Here is a 20,344-nt window from a genome sequence, read left to right as displayed (position 1 = left end):
TTCAGCTGCAGTGCTACATGTCACTGTTACCCAACAGGAACACACAGGACTGGAGGACTTCCTGGGAGGAGGTTATCTCTGGATGAAGATGAAGATCAATACCCATCCCTGAATGTCTTCCTGAAGAGAGCCATGAAGAAATCCCTTGAAAGTGAAAATGGCCACTGACATGTTTGTCCGCTTCCTTCATGGCCTCTCTCTGGAGTCCAAACCAGAGACTCTTAGGAGGCCTGCTGAGTCAGACAGACAACAGTCCAGAATCATCCAGAGAGCCATCAACAACCTGAAGGAGATGAACAGTGATGTATCTCTCTGACAGAAGCATCAACATCTTCCACTGTCTGATGGAGATGAACGACCACTCAGTCCATCAGGAGATCAAGAGTTCCTGAAGTCAGAGAACAAATCAGACAAGAAAACTCTCTGAAATCCACTGCTCAGCTCTGGCATACATGCTGCAGATGTCAGAGGAAGTTCTGGATGAGTTGACCTGGACAAGTACAACCCATCACGGGAAGGACGACGGAGACTGATTCCAGCTTTGAGGAACTGCAGAAGGCTGTGTAAGTCCAGATGTGATTATCATTTTAAATCAGTGTGAAGCTGAGGCCATCATTATAGAGTAACATACAGACTTTACACACATGAACAATATAAAACCTACACACTATAAAAGATAAACCTTATTGTAAATAATTCGACATGTTACCGTGCAAATGTCTTTGTTCTAAAACGCTGTGAGAATGTGTTGTAGCTAAAGTATCTTCTATCATTAAATCACAACAGACAGCCTTTTTACAGTGTATACCGAGTCTGCAGTTTGTTTCTTTATTGTGTCTATATTCTATACAGACATTTATTATTTGTGATCTGCTGAACTAACATCACATGAAGTTTAAGCTTTTTCATAATAACTTTTATTTAGTTATTTTTTATCATATTTTATGAGCAGAACTATTCTCTGAGTATTTAATTTTAAGGATGTTTCTGTTCATTTTCACAATTATACAATATCTATCAGGCTGGTTTAAATAATAGATTTTTCCGATTTGAATGGCTTTACATTTGAATGATCCAGTATCGACAGATAAAATCCAGAATGGGTTTCTGTCTGTATCATATGAAACTAGAAGACCTAAGGGATCCATGGTATGACTATGTCATGGTAGCTGTAGGGAAGGTAGATATGCTCCACATTTTTTAATTACAAGTTACAGGCTACATTTTGGAGAAGGAAAAAAGGCATGGTCATTTTAAAAGGAATTCTGAATGAAATGTCTCTAAACTTTCTGACTGTAAGCTGCACTTTATTGTGTTCATTTTAATTAAAAAGTACATGAATGTAAATGCTTAATGTAAACATTGACTGGAGGTCATTAAGCTCGAGCCAATAAAAAGTGGCTTAAAAAAGAGAATAACTACTACCAAAACATTATATAAATGTTATTATGTAAGGGAATAGGATGGTTTAAAAATATCAATTTGTTTTTCATTTGAATGATCCAGTATTGATTAATCAAATCCACATGGATCTCTGTCTGTATGGCATGGTATTTTGAAAGGGGTCCTGTGACCTCTCACCTCAACATATCTGAATCAAATATCACACCCTGTGAATGCGGTTTTTGATCAAAATGTAATAGCCTGTTTTTATGATAAAACTGTCAGATTTGCTTATATTTAAATGTTTTTATTATTGTCATCACAGACTTTCTTCCTGTTTGCTCTATGGACACTGACTTTGAAGCCATGGCTCAGCTCTGAAGTCCAACCCCTCCCATCTGAGAGAGCTGGACCTTAGTGATACCTCCTGGATTCAGGAGTGGAGCGTCTCTCTGCTGGACTACAGAGTCCAAACTGTAGACTGGAGACTCTGAGGTCAGTTCATGTATTGTGCTCACATGTGCTTATCTCTCCCTCTTTCTCGCCTTGACCTACCCACATGTGAAGTGGGTAGTGGGAATGAGAATCACAAGGCATTGTGAGGCCTTAAAGGGATATTCAGCATGGAAGGCTGGATATATCTTTAAATTGGTTCACTTATGTAGTATAAAATGTGAAAGAAAGGGAAATTGGTGCCTTCTAGGCCGAGAAATCCAGAAAATGTGTTTTTGGCTCATGTGGATGAAAGACACCAAATCCCAGAATGCACTTGCTTCGCTGCTCTGAGTACACTCCCAAGCCACGCCTACCGTTTACAGACAGTCAGACAGAGACAGTCAACTCATTCAACTGTGTTTTATGTCATTTCAACCATATACACAAAACAACATTGTAACCAGTGGTTACACAATTCAATATATAAAAACAAACATTATATACAAACGACATACGAAACACATTATATGCTCCGTAAAGTTCAGCTAACACATACTAGCATTAGCGCTGGTAGGCTGTACACATTGGAGACGAGACAGCAGGTCTCATATTCAGACACTGCAAAGTTATACATTGTTTGTCGGGCTATTCGTTATTAAATTCACTTTGGATAATTTTTTAAGCGAGAAATCACTATATAAAGTTCTAATATGGGCCGTTTTACAACAATTGATGGCTAATTGCAAATTTGGTAAGAAGTGTCGGACTTCAGGAGCTCCACACAGTCTGACGAGAAAGCTGCAACCTCCATACCCAGTGAAAGTCACAGTTTCTCGGGTTTCGTTAGCTGCTACTGTCCCTCCAATCCTATGTGTACAGATAGCAGCTAGTTAGCTTCATTTTCGGCATAACTTTCGTATATTTACAGTTTGAATTTTGTCACGCCACTTACATAACATCTACCCCAAGGTCTTATAAAGGTAACTATGGTGTCAGATTCAATTTAATTAATTTTTGTGAACATTAGGGGTTTCGTTAGCTGCGACTGTCCCTCCAATGGACACACATGATACGCTCCGTAAAATTCAGCTAACACATAGCTAGCTACTAGCATTAGCGCTTGGTAGACTGTATCACCGAGTATACAAATTGCGTGTATTGTAGAATGGTCGGCATTTAATAGTCACAAACTCCACCAGCAGTTAGCAGTTAGTTGGATACAAGCACCCCCATTTCTGCACCAGGCAGTCCGTGTTAACACAGCTCACCTCCACTAGCTAGCCTTACCCGGCGACAGAGCTAGTAGAGTAGCTAGACTGGTAGCTGGATAGTCCGTAGCTGTATAGTCCGATACAGCAATTGTTTCCACAACAACAAAACACAGCAGTCTCTGAACTCGCGTTGGGAGTTTCGTTGGTTGGATGTAGTCCAGTTTGTTGTATAATGAGCGGACAACAAACACGATTTTGCCACCCACAAACTCGTTCAACGTCCAGCGGCATCGAGCTGCACAGCTGGTCTCCATAGCCGGTGAGCGAAGCTGTGTCAAGTATCCGTCTGTAATAAGTGTCCTGCATATTCTCCAATCTGTACCAATGTATCCCGGTGGTACACGTGTGCGGTAGTTTGAATGCACATAATTGTTGTTCTAAAATTTCCTTCGGGATGAATAAATCTATCTATCTAAAGTTTTGATGCTGAGAAGCCACGCTATGCGAGGATTCAAGATGGCTGACAGTCGTTTGGTTCGTGAAATTTCGGAGAATGTCGGCAGTCCAACCCCCTATGGGCAGATTGACAACCTGCGGAAGTAGGTCCTACTACTGGCTGTAATCCATAGCGTCTGGCCAAAAAGCCTCAGATAGCGCAAAAATCGTCATTTTGCATCATCTGAGGCTTTTTTCCAGACCCTCAATCCAGATCCTCTCAGGAGGACATGAGGGAGGGAAGCACGGCCATTCAAAAATACAACTGGGTTTCTACTGATACAAAGCTTAATGCTAAATCGGTGAAGTATCCCTTTAATATAAGAGCTAACGCTATTTACTGAGTAACGTTAATACAGGGGGGAGTGACAGGCTGCAGCTGGAAATCAGAAGAAGGATGGGAAATTTTAACGTGACTTTAAAATCCACATCCACCGAGCCAAATGCTTATGTTATCATTAGTAAGCTAATTCTTGTTTCCTAACAGCGTCGTGAGTAATAGGAGCTTAGCTGGGAGCTTCATGGAGACAGTGAAAGTTTACATTAGCTGCCCTACAGCTGACAGCATGGCTTCTACTTCATTTATTACCTGTACTGTTAGTGACAGCACCATTGACCGTTATCAATGCCATTAGCATCGTGGCTAACACTATTGTTACTTAGTTTATGACAAATGGTTTTGGCTGTGCTTTCTAACATGATGTCATTATGCTAACTGAACACTGTTAGCCTTTACAAAAGAGCCGCTTTACTACACTTGTTACATAATGTTTCATTACAGAGTTCTCTGTTGATTGTGTTTGTCGCTCTGTACTCGTGGTGGAAAATTAATGTAAACAAAATGCCGTGCCAGAAATGCAATGCGCCAAGATGTAGGTCTCCTTCAAGGCCAAGCTGATGTTGGACGTCTGTCTAGTGGATGGAACGTGTAACAACAACCACATGCTTATAGTGGCATTGGCGATGCATAAGCCTGAGTAGTGTAGCACATATTAATAACAGGCTGCATTTGAGCATTAAATATTCTAATATTTGAATATAAAACAAATGAAATTGTAATGGTATAATAGAGGAATATTGACAGCTGTAATATCAACCAAGTTTAAATCCATAACAGAACTGTTAAATTTGCTTCAGTTCACTTGTTTTCTGGGTGTGTGTGTCATGTCTGATCTGTGACCAACGACACTTTAACATGTGTACGATGCTTCCTGTCCAACCTGTTCTCACTCCGAACTTGTAAAATACTGACGCTTGGTCAGTGGCTCTCAGCGTCAGATACTGACGCAAAAATCCCCCTTAGCGTCTGTATGGAACGGACCGGGCTGAGCAGCAGCTTGACAGTGGTGCTGTTAGATGATGCAGTATAAAGAGCGATACTGTAGCGAGTAGTATGAGTCAAAGACAGGACATGGGTCAAACACAGGAATTTCACCAAGGAGACCGGGGTTTGTGTCCCTCGTGTCATGTTTCGTAAAGTCGCTTTCTTCTTTCCTAAACACAATCGTCCCGTTGTTCCCGCGTGGCACGGAAGAGTAAGCCCACCCACAAGCTTTTCCTTAACATAACTGCGTCAAAAGGGACGGCGATAGTCCCGAAGAAGCGCGTTTAGATGAAGCGCGTTATATGGCGCTAAAGGAGACTTTTAGCGTCAATAACAACGACAAAGGCACCTGACCAAGCGTCCGTATTTTACGAGATGGGAGTGAGAATCTGTTGTCTTCTCTGGTCTCAGCTCTGATTATTTAACAACTGAACCTAATTTATGTACAAACATAACTTAATCCATGATGTTTTAAATGTTGTTTTTGTTCATATTTTTCTGGTAGTAAATTTAGTCTGCAGTCACAAGAGACTTGTTTTTTAAAGAAACTGTAGAAAATGTCCACTGTTATTTGTAAAAATTAGTGAATGTTTATAATTGTTGGTAAATGGTCACATCTGTACACAGAAGATCCTCTGAACTAATTTTGGTTTTAAATGGATGAAGTAGAAATATTTCTTTGGGTTCTGTTAATTTCAAAGTGTTTTCACAAATAATGTCTGACCATAGATATTGATACATCAGAAAACACACAGACACACACAGAAAAATAATATTTCCAAATGCAGCTGTTTAAAGGATCAATATCATATTGATTGAATTAGAAATTGATTTTTATCATCGTCATTTATTCTTTATTCAGATTGGACTGCTGCGGTTTGTCAGAGATCAACTGTGCAGATCTGGTCTCAGCTCTGAAGTCCAACCCCTCCCATCTGAGAGAGCTGAACCTGAGTAATAACAACCTGCAGGATTCAGGAGTGAAGCTGCTCTGTGGTTTTCTGGAGAGTCCACACTGTAGACTGGAGACTCTGAGGTCAGTTCACCTACTCTGTTACTGTTATAGATATAGATTTTTAATGCATTTTTTAAAAAATCTTGGTTTATATACATTATAACTATTTTTTTAGTTTAAATAAGCAGAAATTGTGAACTATTTTGACAAATAGTAAAGATCAGAGGATGTTGAGTGGATCACAAACGGGTTTATGTCAAAGTTTAATCAGGAGACTGTTTTGAAACAATTTTTAAAACAAATTCAAATGCTTTAAAATTTAATAAAACACCCAAAGTTCAATCAAAGTATTCATTAATTTTACCTTTGAAGCACATCCATGCATCCATGTTATTTTTGGGCAATTTGATGAAGTTTAAAATTCCCTTCAGATCACTTGTTTTCTGGGTTTCTCTGAGCACCAATCACAACAACTTTAAAGTGTGTCAGTCTGTTTTAGTCTGAACTCAAAACTGAGACACATGAGAGAGACACAACTATATGTAAATTATTAAAATGTCTTCAAGACATCGAATTGTAGTACTCACTATGAGTAGTAGATAAGTTAGGACCAGGCTCTAGGTTCTGAGGAGCAGTTTGTAGTTAAATACAAATAAAAAAAAAGAAATGAAATACTATTTTTCTCATTTTCAATTTGACTCACCTATTTGGTTTAAAGAATAACTTTCAACTTAAGTTGAATTAAGGTTTCTCTTTAATTTGCTATTTAGTGTCTATTATTTCAAGTTAACTCTAACAATGGGACATTGAACTATTTTATATACAACAGACATTTATTATTTGTGATATGCTGAACTAACATCACATGAAATTTAAGCTTTTTCATAATAACTTTCATTCAGTTATTTTTATCATATTTTATGAGCAGTTTCTGAACTATTTTATTTTAAGGATGTTCCTGTTCATTTTATCAGGGCTGGTTTAAGTAATAGATTTTACAATTTAAATTGATTTACATTTGAATGATCCAATATCGATAGATAAAATCCAGAATGGGTTTCTGTCTGTATCATATGAAACTAGAAGACCTAAGGAATCCATTGGTATCAACTATGTCATGCTAGCTGTCGGGAAGTTTATATAATGCTCCAAAGTTACATTACAAGGTATAGGAGACATTTTGGATGAGGAAAAACTGGCATGGCCATTAATTGCACTTTATTGTGTTCATGTTGAATTAAAAGCACATCAATATAACTGCTTTAATGTAAACATTGAGACTTTAATAATCGAGACAGAGGCATTTAAGTCCCGCCCCCACTGGAGGGGAAAACATCTCTCTGCTCTCCGTAGACTTGTAGACATCCTCTTTATTCCGTCAGATAGCAAACAACAGAAACATGCCTAAAAGCTGCTGTGTGCTGATATTCACTACCAAAAGGGTAAATAACCAACATCTTAAGTTTTCATAAGCTGCCGACCTGAAAAACTGAGCTTGTATGAAGAAAAATGTGGATACGGACGTGAGGAATTAGCGGAGAAAATGGGAAAACTGTAGGATCCAACAGCATCATCACACCAACCTAACAATATGTCCGACATTATGTGTGTTAGCTTAACTTACAGATTGTTTTCACAGTCAGCTGCTGGGACGACCTCCAGGTTCATTCTGCCAGTGAAGGAGAGCTCAGCAGATTTTTTTTCATTTGAATGATCCAGTATCGATTAAACAAATACAGAATGGATCTCTGTCTGTATGGCATGTGCATTTTGAAAGGGGTCCCATGACCTCTCACCTCAACATATCTGAATCAAACATCAGACCCTTGTGAATGTGCTTTTTGATCAAAATGTGATAGTTTTTAGGACAAAAGTGTCAGATTTGAGTATATTTTAAATGTTTTATTATCTGTCATCACAGACTTTCTGGCTGTGACCTCTCTGAGACAGACTGTGAAGTTGCGGCCTCAGCTCTGAAGTCCAACCCCTTCCATCTGAGAGAGCTGGACCTGAGTGTCAATGACCTGCACGATTCAGGAGTGCAGCATCTGTGTGCTGGACTGCAGAGTCCAAACTGTAGACTGGAGACTCTCAGGTCAGTTCATGCATTGTGCTCACATGTGCTTATTTCCCTCTTTTTGCCTTGACCTACCCACATGTGAAGTGAGTAGTGGGAGTGAGAAACACAAGGCATTGTGAGGCCTTAAGATAAGGAGCTAATGCTACGTACCGAGTTACATTAGTACAGGAGGGAGTGACTGGAAATCAAAATCATTACTGCAGGTTGTAGTAACGTTAGTGACAGCACCATTGAACGTTATCAATGCCATTAGGATCGTAGCTAACACTTTTGTTACTTAGTTTATGACAAATCGTTTCTGCTGTGCTTTCTAACATGATGTCATTGTGCTAACCGAGCACCGTTAGCCTTTACAACAGAGCCGCTTCAATAAAATTAAAATAACATGTCATTTAGCTGACTTTTTTTTCTTTGGCTTTTATCCAAAGAAAAACTCCCTTTCTGGAAGAAACCTCGGCAGACCCAGACTCTTGGTAGGCGGTGTCTGACGGTGCCGGTTGGCGGTGTGATGAGCAGTGGCAGTAATAGTCACAATAAAGATAATGGAACAGTGACTACAATGGTAGTCGTAGTAGTTCATGTCATAGTAGGGCACAGCAGGGCGTTACGGGGTGTAATGTGGCATAGCAGAGCATGGGTGGACGCAGTGGACGTGGCAGAACACAGCAGGACGCAGCTGGATACTGCAGGGAATCGCAGAGCATAGCAGGGTGTAGCAGGTCCATAGCGACAGCTGCACCCAAGATCCAGGTCTTGGTGCCACCCTAATCCAAGGCGATATTCTGGGTGAAGAAGAAACATAAGGACTCCGGGGAGTAAACTCCCCAGAGCTAGGTTAGTAACAGGCATTTCTGGGAGAAGGATGCATATAAAAGGAACAAATGAAAAGAGAACATTTTTTAGTCTGGGTGGGGGGGGGTCACCCAACTTTTTTATTCATGAAAAGAGCAAAATTTCAAAGTGGCTTGTTTGGTGCATATTTATCCATGTAGCTCTCAGTCTCGGCCCCCTAGCAGATGGTTCTGAACGCATCCGCGGAGTTTGCTGGGGGGGGCAGGAGGAGCACTGCGCCCCTGGTGGCTCAAACGGGTAATTGCATTGTTTAAAAAATGAGTGGAATAATTACATCTGGCATGACCAGATATTAAATAAATATCTTAAATAACACAAAACAACTAAATGGTGATAGGTAATACATCTGATTTCATATACTGCTTTGGTAAAAAAATGATTACCTGGCTGACGATGGGAGCAGCAGGACACAAAAAAACTAAACTTACTGTTGCACTAGTCTGGACATCTTGCCGTGCCAACCTTGCAATAAAGATTTCCTAAATGCCATGTATATAAATCTGATGTCAGCTTACTAATTGATTGCGGGTTTTGTGTAGATTTGGACTTTTATACGTTTATTCCACTTTGTTTAAACGGCGAAGTGGAGAGGCCTCGTATGTGACGCTCATATCGGCCTTGCTGGATACACCATATCATTTACCTTTTTGTGGATCTACTGATCGCTGTGGATTACTTTTTTTTGTGTCATTGGATTACGGCAAAATGCGGATCTTTTTTCTCAACGTGTCTTAACGTTTTATGGTGTGACTGAGCTTGGATTCTGTGTTTGGAGAACTGTTAACATTTTAGTTGAATTTAAGCGTCTGCCTATTGCGTTCCAAAACAGCCGTGCTGCGATTGGATTTCATAAAGGTGAATTGTTAAATTGTTACAATGTAACTTAAAAACTTTAAAAATAAACATATGTGTTTTGGAATATAATGTTCAGCTTCGGCAGCTTTATCTATGTGCTAAAATATACAATGACGATAGTGACAAGTCCATAGCAACCAGTGTTGAATTGATTATATCCCAGCGTCCTTTGCTGAATGGTCTCAATGTTTTATTGTTTTATTTCATATGAATACTATTTTACTAGAGGAGTAACTTAGTATTTGAAGTAATGCAGTAATGCAGGAAGTGTGCATTTAGTTTCCATGCTTATTGTGTTTCCACAACAATGTTAGTAAGTAAATCTACTGAAATGGCCACCACACCATAAAAGAGGAGTGTGATGTGTAAGATGAGAATGCAGAGGTTAACTCCTGTACATCATGGTTGTAAAAATCAAATGGTATCTGTACTTCTTTGCTAAGTGCAAACTTGCACGCGAGGGGTGCAAGTTTAGGTTAGAGGCCACAAAACTCCTCCGGTGGCCCCTTAATTAAATAACGAACAGTCCCTTAGTTGTTAAAGTAAAACAAAAAAAGTAAATGTTTATAATTGTTGGTAAATGGTCACATATGTATAAAGAAGATCATCTGAACTAATATTGGTTTTAAATGAATGAAGTTTACTTGCTGAAGTAGAAATATTTCTTTGGTTTCTGTTAATTTCAAATGTCTGATCATCAATATTGATCCCTCAGAACACACACATAAACACACACACACACACATACACAGATGAAAACAAAGCAACAAAGCACATTTCCAAATGCAGCTATTTAAAGGATTAATTGGATTATAAATGGATTTTTATATTCATCATTTATTCTTTTTTCAGATTGAAGGACTGCAGTTTATCAGCGATCAGCTGTGCTTCTCTGGCCTCAGCTCTGAAGTTCAACCCCTCCCATCTGAGAGAGCTGGACCTGAGTAACAACAAGCTGCAGGATTCAGACGTGAAGCTGCTGTGTGATCTTGTGGAGAGTCCAAACTGTAGACTGGAGACGCTGAGGTCAGTAGAGTGTTAGAATCAGTCCATACTGGCCTCAGCAGTATTGAACTATATACAATTAGTATCAGAGCAAAGATCCAGTATTTCCTGTAAACCAACCTTCTCAGTGAAGCTGTAAGAGGCGAGAGAGAGGACAATCAACCGATCAGATGAGCCAGAAGCTTGTTGTGATCATGTGTTTGAGTTGATGTGAAGACAACTGTTGTTGTTTTCATGTCTGCAGGAAATACATCTGGATAACAGCTGACAGCATCACAACATGTACAGAGACATCAATCTGTCCAACCATCAAATCTGATCTCAAAGTGTTTATTCTCTCATTTCAACACTAACTGATCAGTTCATCTTTGTCACAGCTCTGAGATCAGTCTGACTGAAGCCTGCAAATCAGTGACTCTTAATTCATAGAACCAGCATTACATTTAGTAACCATGTGGTCTTCATACAGAGCAGAAGCTCTGCTGAAGTCCAGTAAACACAGCTGATGTTTTACTGTTCAGTCTTTAACATCATCTATATCTGTCCTTCAGTCATTTGTTTTGTCTGAATATTTTCATAACCATATTTACATATTTTTCATGTCATATTTAAAAGTAGATGAAACATTCAGATGGTTTTTAACAGCTCTGAACCCAACAGCAGTACATCATCATTAAAGTGAGCAGTGAACGTCTCTGTTTCTGTAGTAATGATGCATTCATGATTCAGCAGTTTATTTCCACTGTGTACTTCAGTAAAATCTGCACAGTCAACAGACTTGATGCCCAAAGTCTCTGCACGTCTGTGAGCTTCACTCCAACACGGTTGTGTCGTGGGTTCACTTCAGAGAACCTCCTTGTTAGAGACAACACAGACATCATTTTACCGTAGGAGCTACTCTTTTTTACTAACGTACTTTTTCAACTTAGTACATACAGATAATCACAGTAACAGTGGTGGCACAGCGCCAACTAACGGTGGGGTACTCAATGCTCAATGGCACATACATCACAAACACGTAAACATGAGAGCTGAAAGAAAGCAGACTGCTCTAAACAGCTGCTCCACTTGGTGTGTGAACGGGACTGAAGTTCTGACAGCTGATGAACGGAGTCTCTGGAAACACTCATTTATCTCCTCTGTTGTTCTTCTCTCATCAGATGGAAGTGATCTGACTCAGAGTGATCAGGAAGGAGGATGTGTTGAGACCTGATGTGGAGTCCTTCATCATCCTGTGAGTTCCTGTATCTGATAGAGTATCATCAGTGTATCTGGACTGCTCTGCTGCTGCTCTGTCCTTCTACACAGTCTCTGCAGACACACTGAGACTCCTCCACTCCTTCTGCTCCACACTTAGTCTCTAATGTCCAGCTCTATCTCCACAGCGCTTTGGAATCAGGTCTGGCTACACAACGGATATATTCTGGGATAGAAGAAACAAGCTCTCTGGGTTGTTTGCATTTCTTTAAACCAATCACAATCGTCTCTGGCGGCGCTAATCACTGGATGTAGCGACGGTGGCTCTGCTAAATAGTCTCAGGAAGGAACTTGTTTTGGTGGAACATTTGCACCCCGCAAAAGAAAATGGCAGAGATAGATATTCATGTTAATTCCTCACCGTCGGATATAGACGAAAGAAAAAACACACCCCCCTTAACTCGAAATCTGTGACAGTTTTATTATTGGTATTTTTAGCCCAATAACAGCTTTACTTACATTTATTTACGAGATTTATTTACGAGAGCTTATCATGGTTTATATGTATTTCTTTTAACATTATTATTTCGGTGTATTTTGGCCAGGGAAGGTGGGTTGCTTTTTTGTTTATTTATATTTTTAAAACTATAATGCTACATCTATCAACATTTAATTAGATGTTATCATGGTATTCATTTCTTTATTTTAATTATATTATTTCGGTCTTATTACCGGTGAAATATTACAGTATGCTGTAATACAGAACATTACGATATGATCCGAGCTAGACTAGGGCTGGGCGATATAGACCAAAAGTCATATCCCGATATATTTAGGCTGAATATCGATATACGATATATATCCCGATATTTTTTCCGCAAAGTGAGAGCAAATGTTCAGTCAAAGCCAAATATGACATGTCACAAGTAGTTTTATTGAAACCGGCTATTTCAGTGAACAGTTGCAAAATCAAATGAATAAATAATAAACAGGGTTCTCCACCTGGTTCATGATTAAATGCTCAGCTGTTCAAATAACAATAAAATGTTAACATAAATACTGTATAACAACAGGAGTACCTCTTTTGAAATCAAAGCTCCATAAGGTGCACATTTAAATAAAAAAATATCTTAAATAAAATAGCCTATGAAATAAATAGCCCAATCTTTTTCTGAAATAAATATATTTATATGAGAAAAGTACAATATCAACATTTTTTTAGTCTATCTAACTATAAATGGCTTATTAAAATCAAATTACAGATTTTCTTCTCCTTTCTAACAAATCCACAGATGCAAATAATGAACATTACAAAAGAATAAAATATGACAAACCCTAGTAAGGGCAGCGAACAAAATAAAGTGCTCAGTTCAAGAAAAAGAAAAACATTTTTAAACATCAGCTTGAGATTACCTTTTCCTTCTTGTTAACTCAATTTCTTATCTGAACAGTCTCAACCAGTTGCACAAGAAACAGACTATCAACTCAATAAACATTTTCCCCCTCTTTTTTCACTTTGATAAACAGTAATGCTGTCTTGAGGTAAACATTAGAAGACAGACAAGCGTGTCCTCCTTCGTTTAAACAATTTGTGCGAGAAACACCAGCCTGTCAACGGCATCAGAGATGCTCTGTGGCAGGTCACGATATTGCCACTGCAGCTGAAAACCCTTTCGGTGGGTGAACTGGTAGCTGGTACCAAGAGATACTTTTTTGCCAGCTGGCTCAGAGCTGGAAAGACAACTTCATGATCCTTCCACCACTTGAGGGGATCAGTGTCACTCTCCACACTTGCTGACTGCAAGTAACTTGACAGTTCATTTTCAATAACCCCCCTCTTGGTTGGTGCAGTGGTGGTGGCTGTGCGCTGCTTGAAGAAGCTTGCCAGTGTCTTAGCTTTTGGTGCTACTGCTGCTTCTCCATCTGCAGGCTCAGGCACAGTGGGCACACGTAGGTAAGGTGGTTGACAGCTGCTCTGATCAACCAGTAGCGTCTCCACCTCCAAGACAGCTCTGTGCTTCAATGCATCGACTTTTTCACTTGGGATGTAGGTGGCCCTGAACCGTGGATCCACAAATGAAGCCATCTCCAATAGGTCAGTAGTGGCTGGGTCAGAATACTTGCTGTTGAGGTACTCAACAATGCTGGTCATGATTGATTTGCAAAGCTCGCTATCACCCTCTTCACATGCCAGGAGACTTTCGTTAAAAAGGTGCAGCACAGGTTTCACATATGATAGAGTGACGTACTCCTCACCTGACAAAGCATCGGTAAAGTCCTGGAGAGGTTTCAGGACCTTTTGGACTGCTTCTAGGACCTCTAAGTCCTGCCAGGTAGGGACAAGGTGCCTGGTCTTTTTGTCATTAGACAGGACTTTGGCCAGTGCTCCTCTCTGCTCCAGGACTCTCTCTATCATCTGCTGCCTTGATCCTCAGTGTGTGGCAGACTCGGTTATGAGTTGGTGACTTGGCAGACCCAGCTGAATCTGGACTTCAGCAAGATATCTCCTTTTCTTCCAGCTGTACGAAAAACAGCTTACAATTCTCTTGCGCAGAGAAATGGCCCGGGTGACGCACTTGTCATTCATGCCATGTCCTGTCTGAATCATAAAAAAAGTATTAAACAAATGTGCTTATGCGAGAAATTTGACTCTGGTTTCACTTTAACACACTCATACAACTAAGTGCTTTCCAAAATCAAGCTTTAGAAATATTGTACATTAATATTATTTTCTCGTTTCATAGTTTATTTTTTTAATCAACACCAGTCCTAATCATAAATATAAAATAGTATATTCATTTATTTTCTGAATTGTAATCCTGTGATTTTTATGTATTATTTTTGTATAATTTATAAATGATGACTATACTGTATGTACATTTACTCATGTTTCGTTCTTGTTGTTGTTCTTAGTATTTATGCTATTTTTTAATGCTACTTCATATTTCTACTCCACTAAAAACTCCACAATGTTTCGGCCTACGTGTCAACATTAGTTTCTAGTTACTTTGCAGTTTGCTCTTTCAATCCAGAGAAAAAACTATAGTCTATCATAATAGCTAAATATATGTTACCTTGATGATATCAACAGGCTAACCAGCATTTTAATGTCATAATTACCTCACCTTTACCAGCTGTAACATTAAAGTGGTAAACACATCAATGCATCACTAATTCTTATCCAATAACCTAATAAATATGGTTCTGAAATCTACCATTCTGTATTGTAAGTGATTTTACTTTTAGCACTTTAAGTTTTGTGTTTTTATTAATCTATTTAACCTCTATTTAACAATCAATTTTTCAATGGAGACCTGGCCAAGACAGCAGCATTAAACACAAAGTTGCAGACAGACACACAAAGGAAAACTAACATTTTAATATGTTTTTGTTTAAAGTAAAATATCTGAATACTCCTTATAACAATGCACTCACCAATAGCCAAGTGTAGTCTGTAACCGCAGCACTGTATCCTCAGCCACTCGTTCAGCTCAACCGCTTCGACGATGTTGCTCCCGTTGTCGGTTGTTATAGCAACCAGATGATTTTCTTAGAGTTTCCAGCTTGCAATTGCATCCTGCAGGGCCTCAGCTATATGCTCACCGGTGTGATCCTGGGGGAAATAACTTGTTTGCAGACACGCTGTTTTCATCTCCCAGTCTTGATTGAAGTGAACTGTCACGCTCATGTAAGGCTCACACATCCTGCTCAACCACATATCGCTGGTCGACGCAAAATGGGTCACGTTAGCGAGCTGGTTAGCAAGGCTCTGCCTGACTTCAGTGTACATTTGTGGCAGTGCCTCTCGTGCAAAGTAGTTGCGACTGGGAAGCTCATATCTCGGGTCCATAGTTTTCAGTAGGTTTTTGAATCCGACTTGTTCCACAGTTGCAACAGGGACCATATCTTTAGCAATGTGATAGGACACCGCTTTAGTTATAGTACACCACTTGTCACTTTTCTTTTCATAAGGCACACTGCGGGGAAAATGAAGTTTGCAGTGAGCTTTGTTTCGGGGCTGGAGCTTTTTCAGGTTGTCGATGGCATGCGTCTGGGGCTTCTGCAGCGCGCAGTTTCACACACTCTTTGTATTGCAGTTTGTGCCACTGTTTTAGGTGGTGAAAAAGATTTGTAGTGCTTCCACCCCTGGCTGTAACTTGTTTATGGCACTCCCTACATATAACATGATTTTGTTGCTCATCTGATACTTTGAATCTGAACCATCTCCAAATTACTGAGCCACTGATTTTTCTTTTACTAACCAATTCCTCCTCCGCACGCTCCGCAGACATTGTTGCTTCCTCCATGTTTGTTGAAGAGTGGCTGTCTGAGTGTCTGTTCCTGCCCCTCCCCCCTCTGTGCATGAAAGAGGAGGGGCGGGGGCGCTGAGAGCAGTGCAGAGAGCTCCGGGTCAGCAGCTTGCTTGGAGCAAGGATCACAGCGCAAATTTGAACTATATCGATATATGCGATATGGTCTAATTCCATATCACATTTAAAAATATATCGATATATTTTTTATATCGATATATCGCCCAGCCCTAAGCTAGACACATTCATTCATTCACAGAATCGGCCAGCGATCAGCGGGTCTTCAACGCAAGTATATCTCTTCATTGTAAATATATATAGTCAGTGGTTTTGTCACCAGCAACAACATGTTGCTCAGCTTTGTTCCTGTAAGTTATGCACCGTAATAACGTTTAAATAAATCAGCGGAATTGACGTAGTAATTACCCCTCCTCGTCTGTGAAAGAATGTTGCACATTGTACGTGAGAATTTACACAATAAAATACCAATAATGAAAAAATAGTGTTTTATGCTAAGCACTTTGATTTGCCTTATATATACACACTATATAAAAAACTACAGTTGAGTGTTTAGAACTACAGCCTAATGGCTTGTTTGACTAATTTGCATTTGTTTTGACTTGTTGCCTACTGTTGTGAAAAACAAAAAATAAACTATATACAAAGAGAAGCATTTTTTATTTTATTTTCTATGCATAGTTATTTAAAAATGCAATTTTCTAATTTTGTGGTTGATGAATATTAATAGCAAAGACTAAAGGGAAAAAAAAACATGAGCATATTTATGTGTGGGACTTAGTTTGATTTAACATCACACTGCATTATTAGTTGTTTTAAATAAATGACTTTTTTGAAATATCAATTTATGGTAGGCTTAGCATATTAATTATTATATTCAGAAGATGATCCTCATATCAATCACCGTGGTTACAGATTGTAGCCATCCTAACCTTTGTAGCCTTTACTGAAAGACTACCTTTTCAAAACTAAGAAGGGACTAGTTTTAGGAAGCATTTTCAGGAAATTAAAAGCATAAGCAGATTGTTGCTGAGGTTTTTGTTCACAGAGTAAGATGTATATAGCTTTGTATGGGTATGTGTACATATACAACATGTGTTTTGGCATTTTTGGCACACTTCAAAGTGTGTGTTATCATTTAGAGCAGACACGGTGAAACAGAGGGTTTATGTTATACAAGGCTGCATTACAGAGCATATTAATATGACTGTCATGAAGGTTGTGTAGAGGAATAGAAACCAGTCTCTCCAGGCAAGCACAGAGAATATGATCTGATCTTTATTCTCCATGCCAAGTATGAGCTCTTATCCTCTGGCAGAAGATATGGGTACCCCAATGTAAACTTAACATTTCTAAACTGTGGGCCTATTCGGACCTATAACTCAATTAAAACTTTACATAATGTTGCTTGAGGCTGCAGGGGTTTTGGAATAACTTCATGATATAATGAAAAATGTTGTGTGTTGCTCTTGTCACTGTTTGTGAAAGATGAACAATAGATTGTGGCTGTGTAATGTGCTTCAGTCTGGCTATATATCACTTCGTTTATGTTGTTTTTTGTTGTACGTATATGTCAGCTGTATGATAAAACAATATGTCAAGTGTTATGTGTGAAGCATTTGAACTCAAGGCAGATATCCTTCTGGAGACAATAAAGTATCACCTGCAACGTGGTCTCCATGATGTGTAAAAACTAAAACGTTGTCGTAGGACTATATCAAACACATCGTTGGAAAGGTCTCAACCTGGAGAGTAACATATGTCAGTCTGAAGAGGATACATTACTCCTGCTTTGAAATATTGACCTCTGAACCTTGAACCCAGTACATGTTTGAAGGCATGTCATTTAGCAACAGAAGGTGCTACACACATAGGACCAGCTGTTATAGAAGGTACTACACACATAGTACCAGCTGTTATAGAAGGTGCTACACACATAGTACCAGCTGTTATAGAAGGTGCTACACACATAGGACCAGCTGTTATAGAAGGTACTACACACATAGGACCAGCTGTTATAGAAGGTACTACACACATAGGACCAGCTGTTATAGAAGGTACTACACACATAGGACCAGCTGTTATAGAAAGCTCTGGACCTCAGCTGTCATGTAGATATGGTCACCAAAGTTTACCCACTGTAAGCACTGTCAAATATGGTAATAAGCTATTTTTACCTATTTTAACGATCCGATTTTTAAAATCTGATGACAGCAGTGTGTTCCCCATCCCAAAAAACCCCAGGGTGTATCCAAAATTCTACACTACCAACTTCAAATTATGAGAAATATACCAATATACTTTAAAACTACAACTCCCATAAGAGACGCGCAACAGAAGCTGTTACAAAGCTTGTGCACTTGTAATTCTTCCGGGGTGGGTGGGAGGACATGTTTGACTCCTGTGTTTCTGCTCTCTGCCGTGAATGGGCTCCATTCCATTTCAGATTGCCGCCGCCGACCGGCCGACTGAGCAAACAGTACATGAGACAAATACATGAAACTGTATTTTATTATTATTGTTAGCTTTATTGTTTACATCCTCAAATACAACGTTAGACAAAAACATCAATATTACGAATATTATGTATGTTTTATCTTCTTATCCGCCGAACGGCACGTACCACGTCACTTCTGGAGTATTCTGTGGATTTTTTTAAACGTTATTACGGTGCATAACTTACTGGAACAAAGCTGAGCAACGTGTTGTTGCTGGTGACTAAACCACTTATTATTTATATATGTACATTGAATAATATTAAAATAAAGAAATGAATACCATGATAACATCTAAATAAATGTTGATAGATGTAGCATTATAGTTTAAAAAATATAAATAAACAAAAAAGCAACCCAGCTTCCCTGCCCAAATAGACCGAAATAATAACATTAAAAGAAATACATATAAACCATGATAAGATCTCATGAATAAATGTTTTTTCTTTTGTCTATATCCGAGGGTGAGGGATTAACATGAATGTCTATCTGACGGACCCCCTCATCGAAAAATAACGCAACGGGTACCCCCCTGGCGTTGAAACGTAACGCCAGGGGTCCTTGACCATGCGTCAGACATTTGACGAGTAGGGAGTGAGTCTGTGTTGGAAGGTCACCTCGTGCGGTGCGTCTGGTGATCTGACTGCTGTTGTTATGTCGGGTTATGAAAGAGTTCAAAGGAGGAGGAGCAGTGTTATGCAGAATTGTGTACACCAGACAGATGTTTTTGTATTTAATTACATCTTCCAAGCTCAGCAGTTTACGGTTATTTAGGATAATACAGTGATGCGAGCTGTTTGGCTTCTGATCCAAAACTTTGGGTGTTCTCTTGTAAAGAGTAGCTAGTGGCTTTAGTGATGAGCTGTTAGTTTGTCCCAAGCTTGTCAGACAATATGTTAGATGTGACATAATCATGGCATTCATAAATAATTTGGCAGTTTTAAAAGTCAGTGCATTTCTAATATATTTAAAATTGGCTAGGCTAAACTTGACCCTATTGCACACTTTCTTAATATAAGCTTTAAAAGCAAGATTAGAGTTGATAGTAATGCCCAGGTACTTAAATTGTGGCACAATCATAATGTTTTAGCTAAGGAGAAGAAGAACTCTAGACAAAAAACAACTCTTTCCTTGGAACATTTTGTGAACTACAGCACTTTATGAAAGACTCTATGCACCAGACGCACTTTACTAGCTCGATTTGAACATTTAGCACTGGTTTGTGTCATTTGTTAAATTTTGGAATTGTTGTATTGTTTATTTTTGGTTGTTGTGATACGTAGCCTACTGTATGTCTAATTTATAACTTGTAACCTGTAAAACTTTAATAAAGCTCTTTATCAAAAAAAAGAAAAAAACGTGGTAAACGATCTGGTAATTTAGTCTTCTGCTAACTCTAAACTATAGGATCATGTCAACTGGCTTGAATCCTTAAAGAAAGACTAGCAAAATATCAGACAGAATGTCAGGCAGAAATGGCAAAAATAAATACATGGACATGTTGCAGTTCACAACATGGAGAGAAAAAGTAAAGAAGAGAAACTTTGTCTCTAAATGCAGAATATGATCTTTGGTGTATTTGATCTTATTTGGTGTATTTGGTGGCAGCTTCACCAGCAGCAGTAGAGTTAAAAAGCTGATCTGTGTGAGCACAGACACACACACACACACACACACACACACACACACACACACACACAAAGTTTGTTTGTTTTACCGCTCAGACTGA

General features: G+C 39.0%; 1 protein-coding gene across 1 annotated transcript; it reads left to right on the top strand.

The window, feature by feature from the left end:
• Positions 1-157: 157 nt before the first annotated feature.
• LOC118496295 (ribonuclease inhibitor-like) lies at positions 158-11,765 on the top strand. Its single transcript, XM_036007460.1, is given in 7 exon segments — positions 158-299; positions 442-498; positions 1,759-1,803; positions 1,806-1,878; positions 5,711-5,884; positions 10,443-10,616; positions 11,756-11,765. Coding segments are annotated over 7 exon segments (675 nt in total).
• Positions 11,766-20,344: the final 8,579 nt, after the last annotated feature.

This window comes from Sander lucioperca, chromosome 11 (genome assembly GCF_008315115.2).
Source record: "Sander lucioperca isolate FBNREF2018 chromosome 11, SLUC_FBN_1.2, whole genome shotgun sequence".
Classification (NCBI taxonomy): Eukaryota; Metazoa; Chordata; class Actinopteri; order Perciformes; family Percidae; genus Sander; species Sander lucioperca.
The sequence above is the reverse complement of the archived record's forward strand: the minus strand, read 5'-3'. Positions and strand labels throughout refer to the sequence as shown.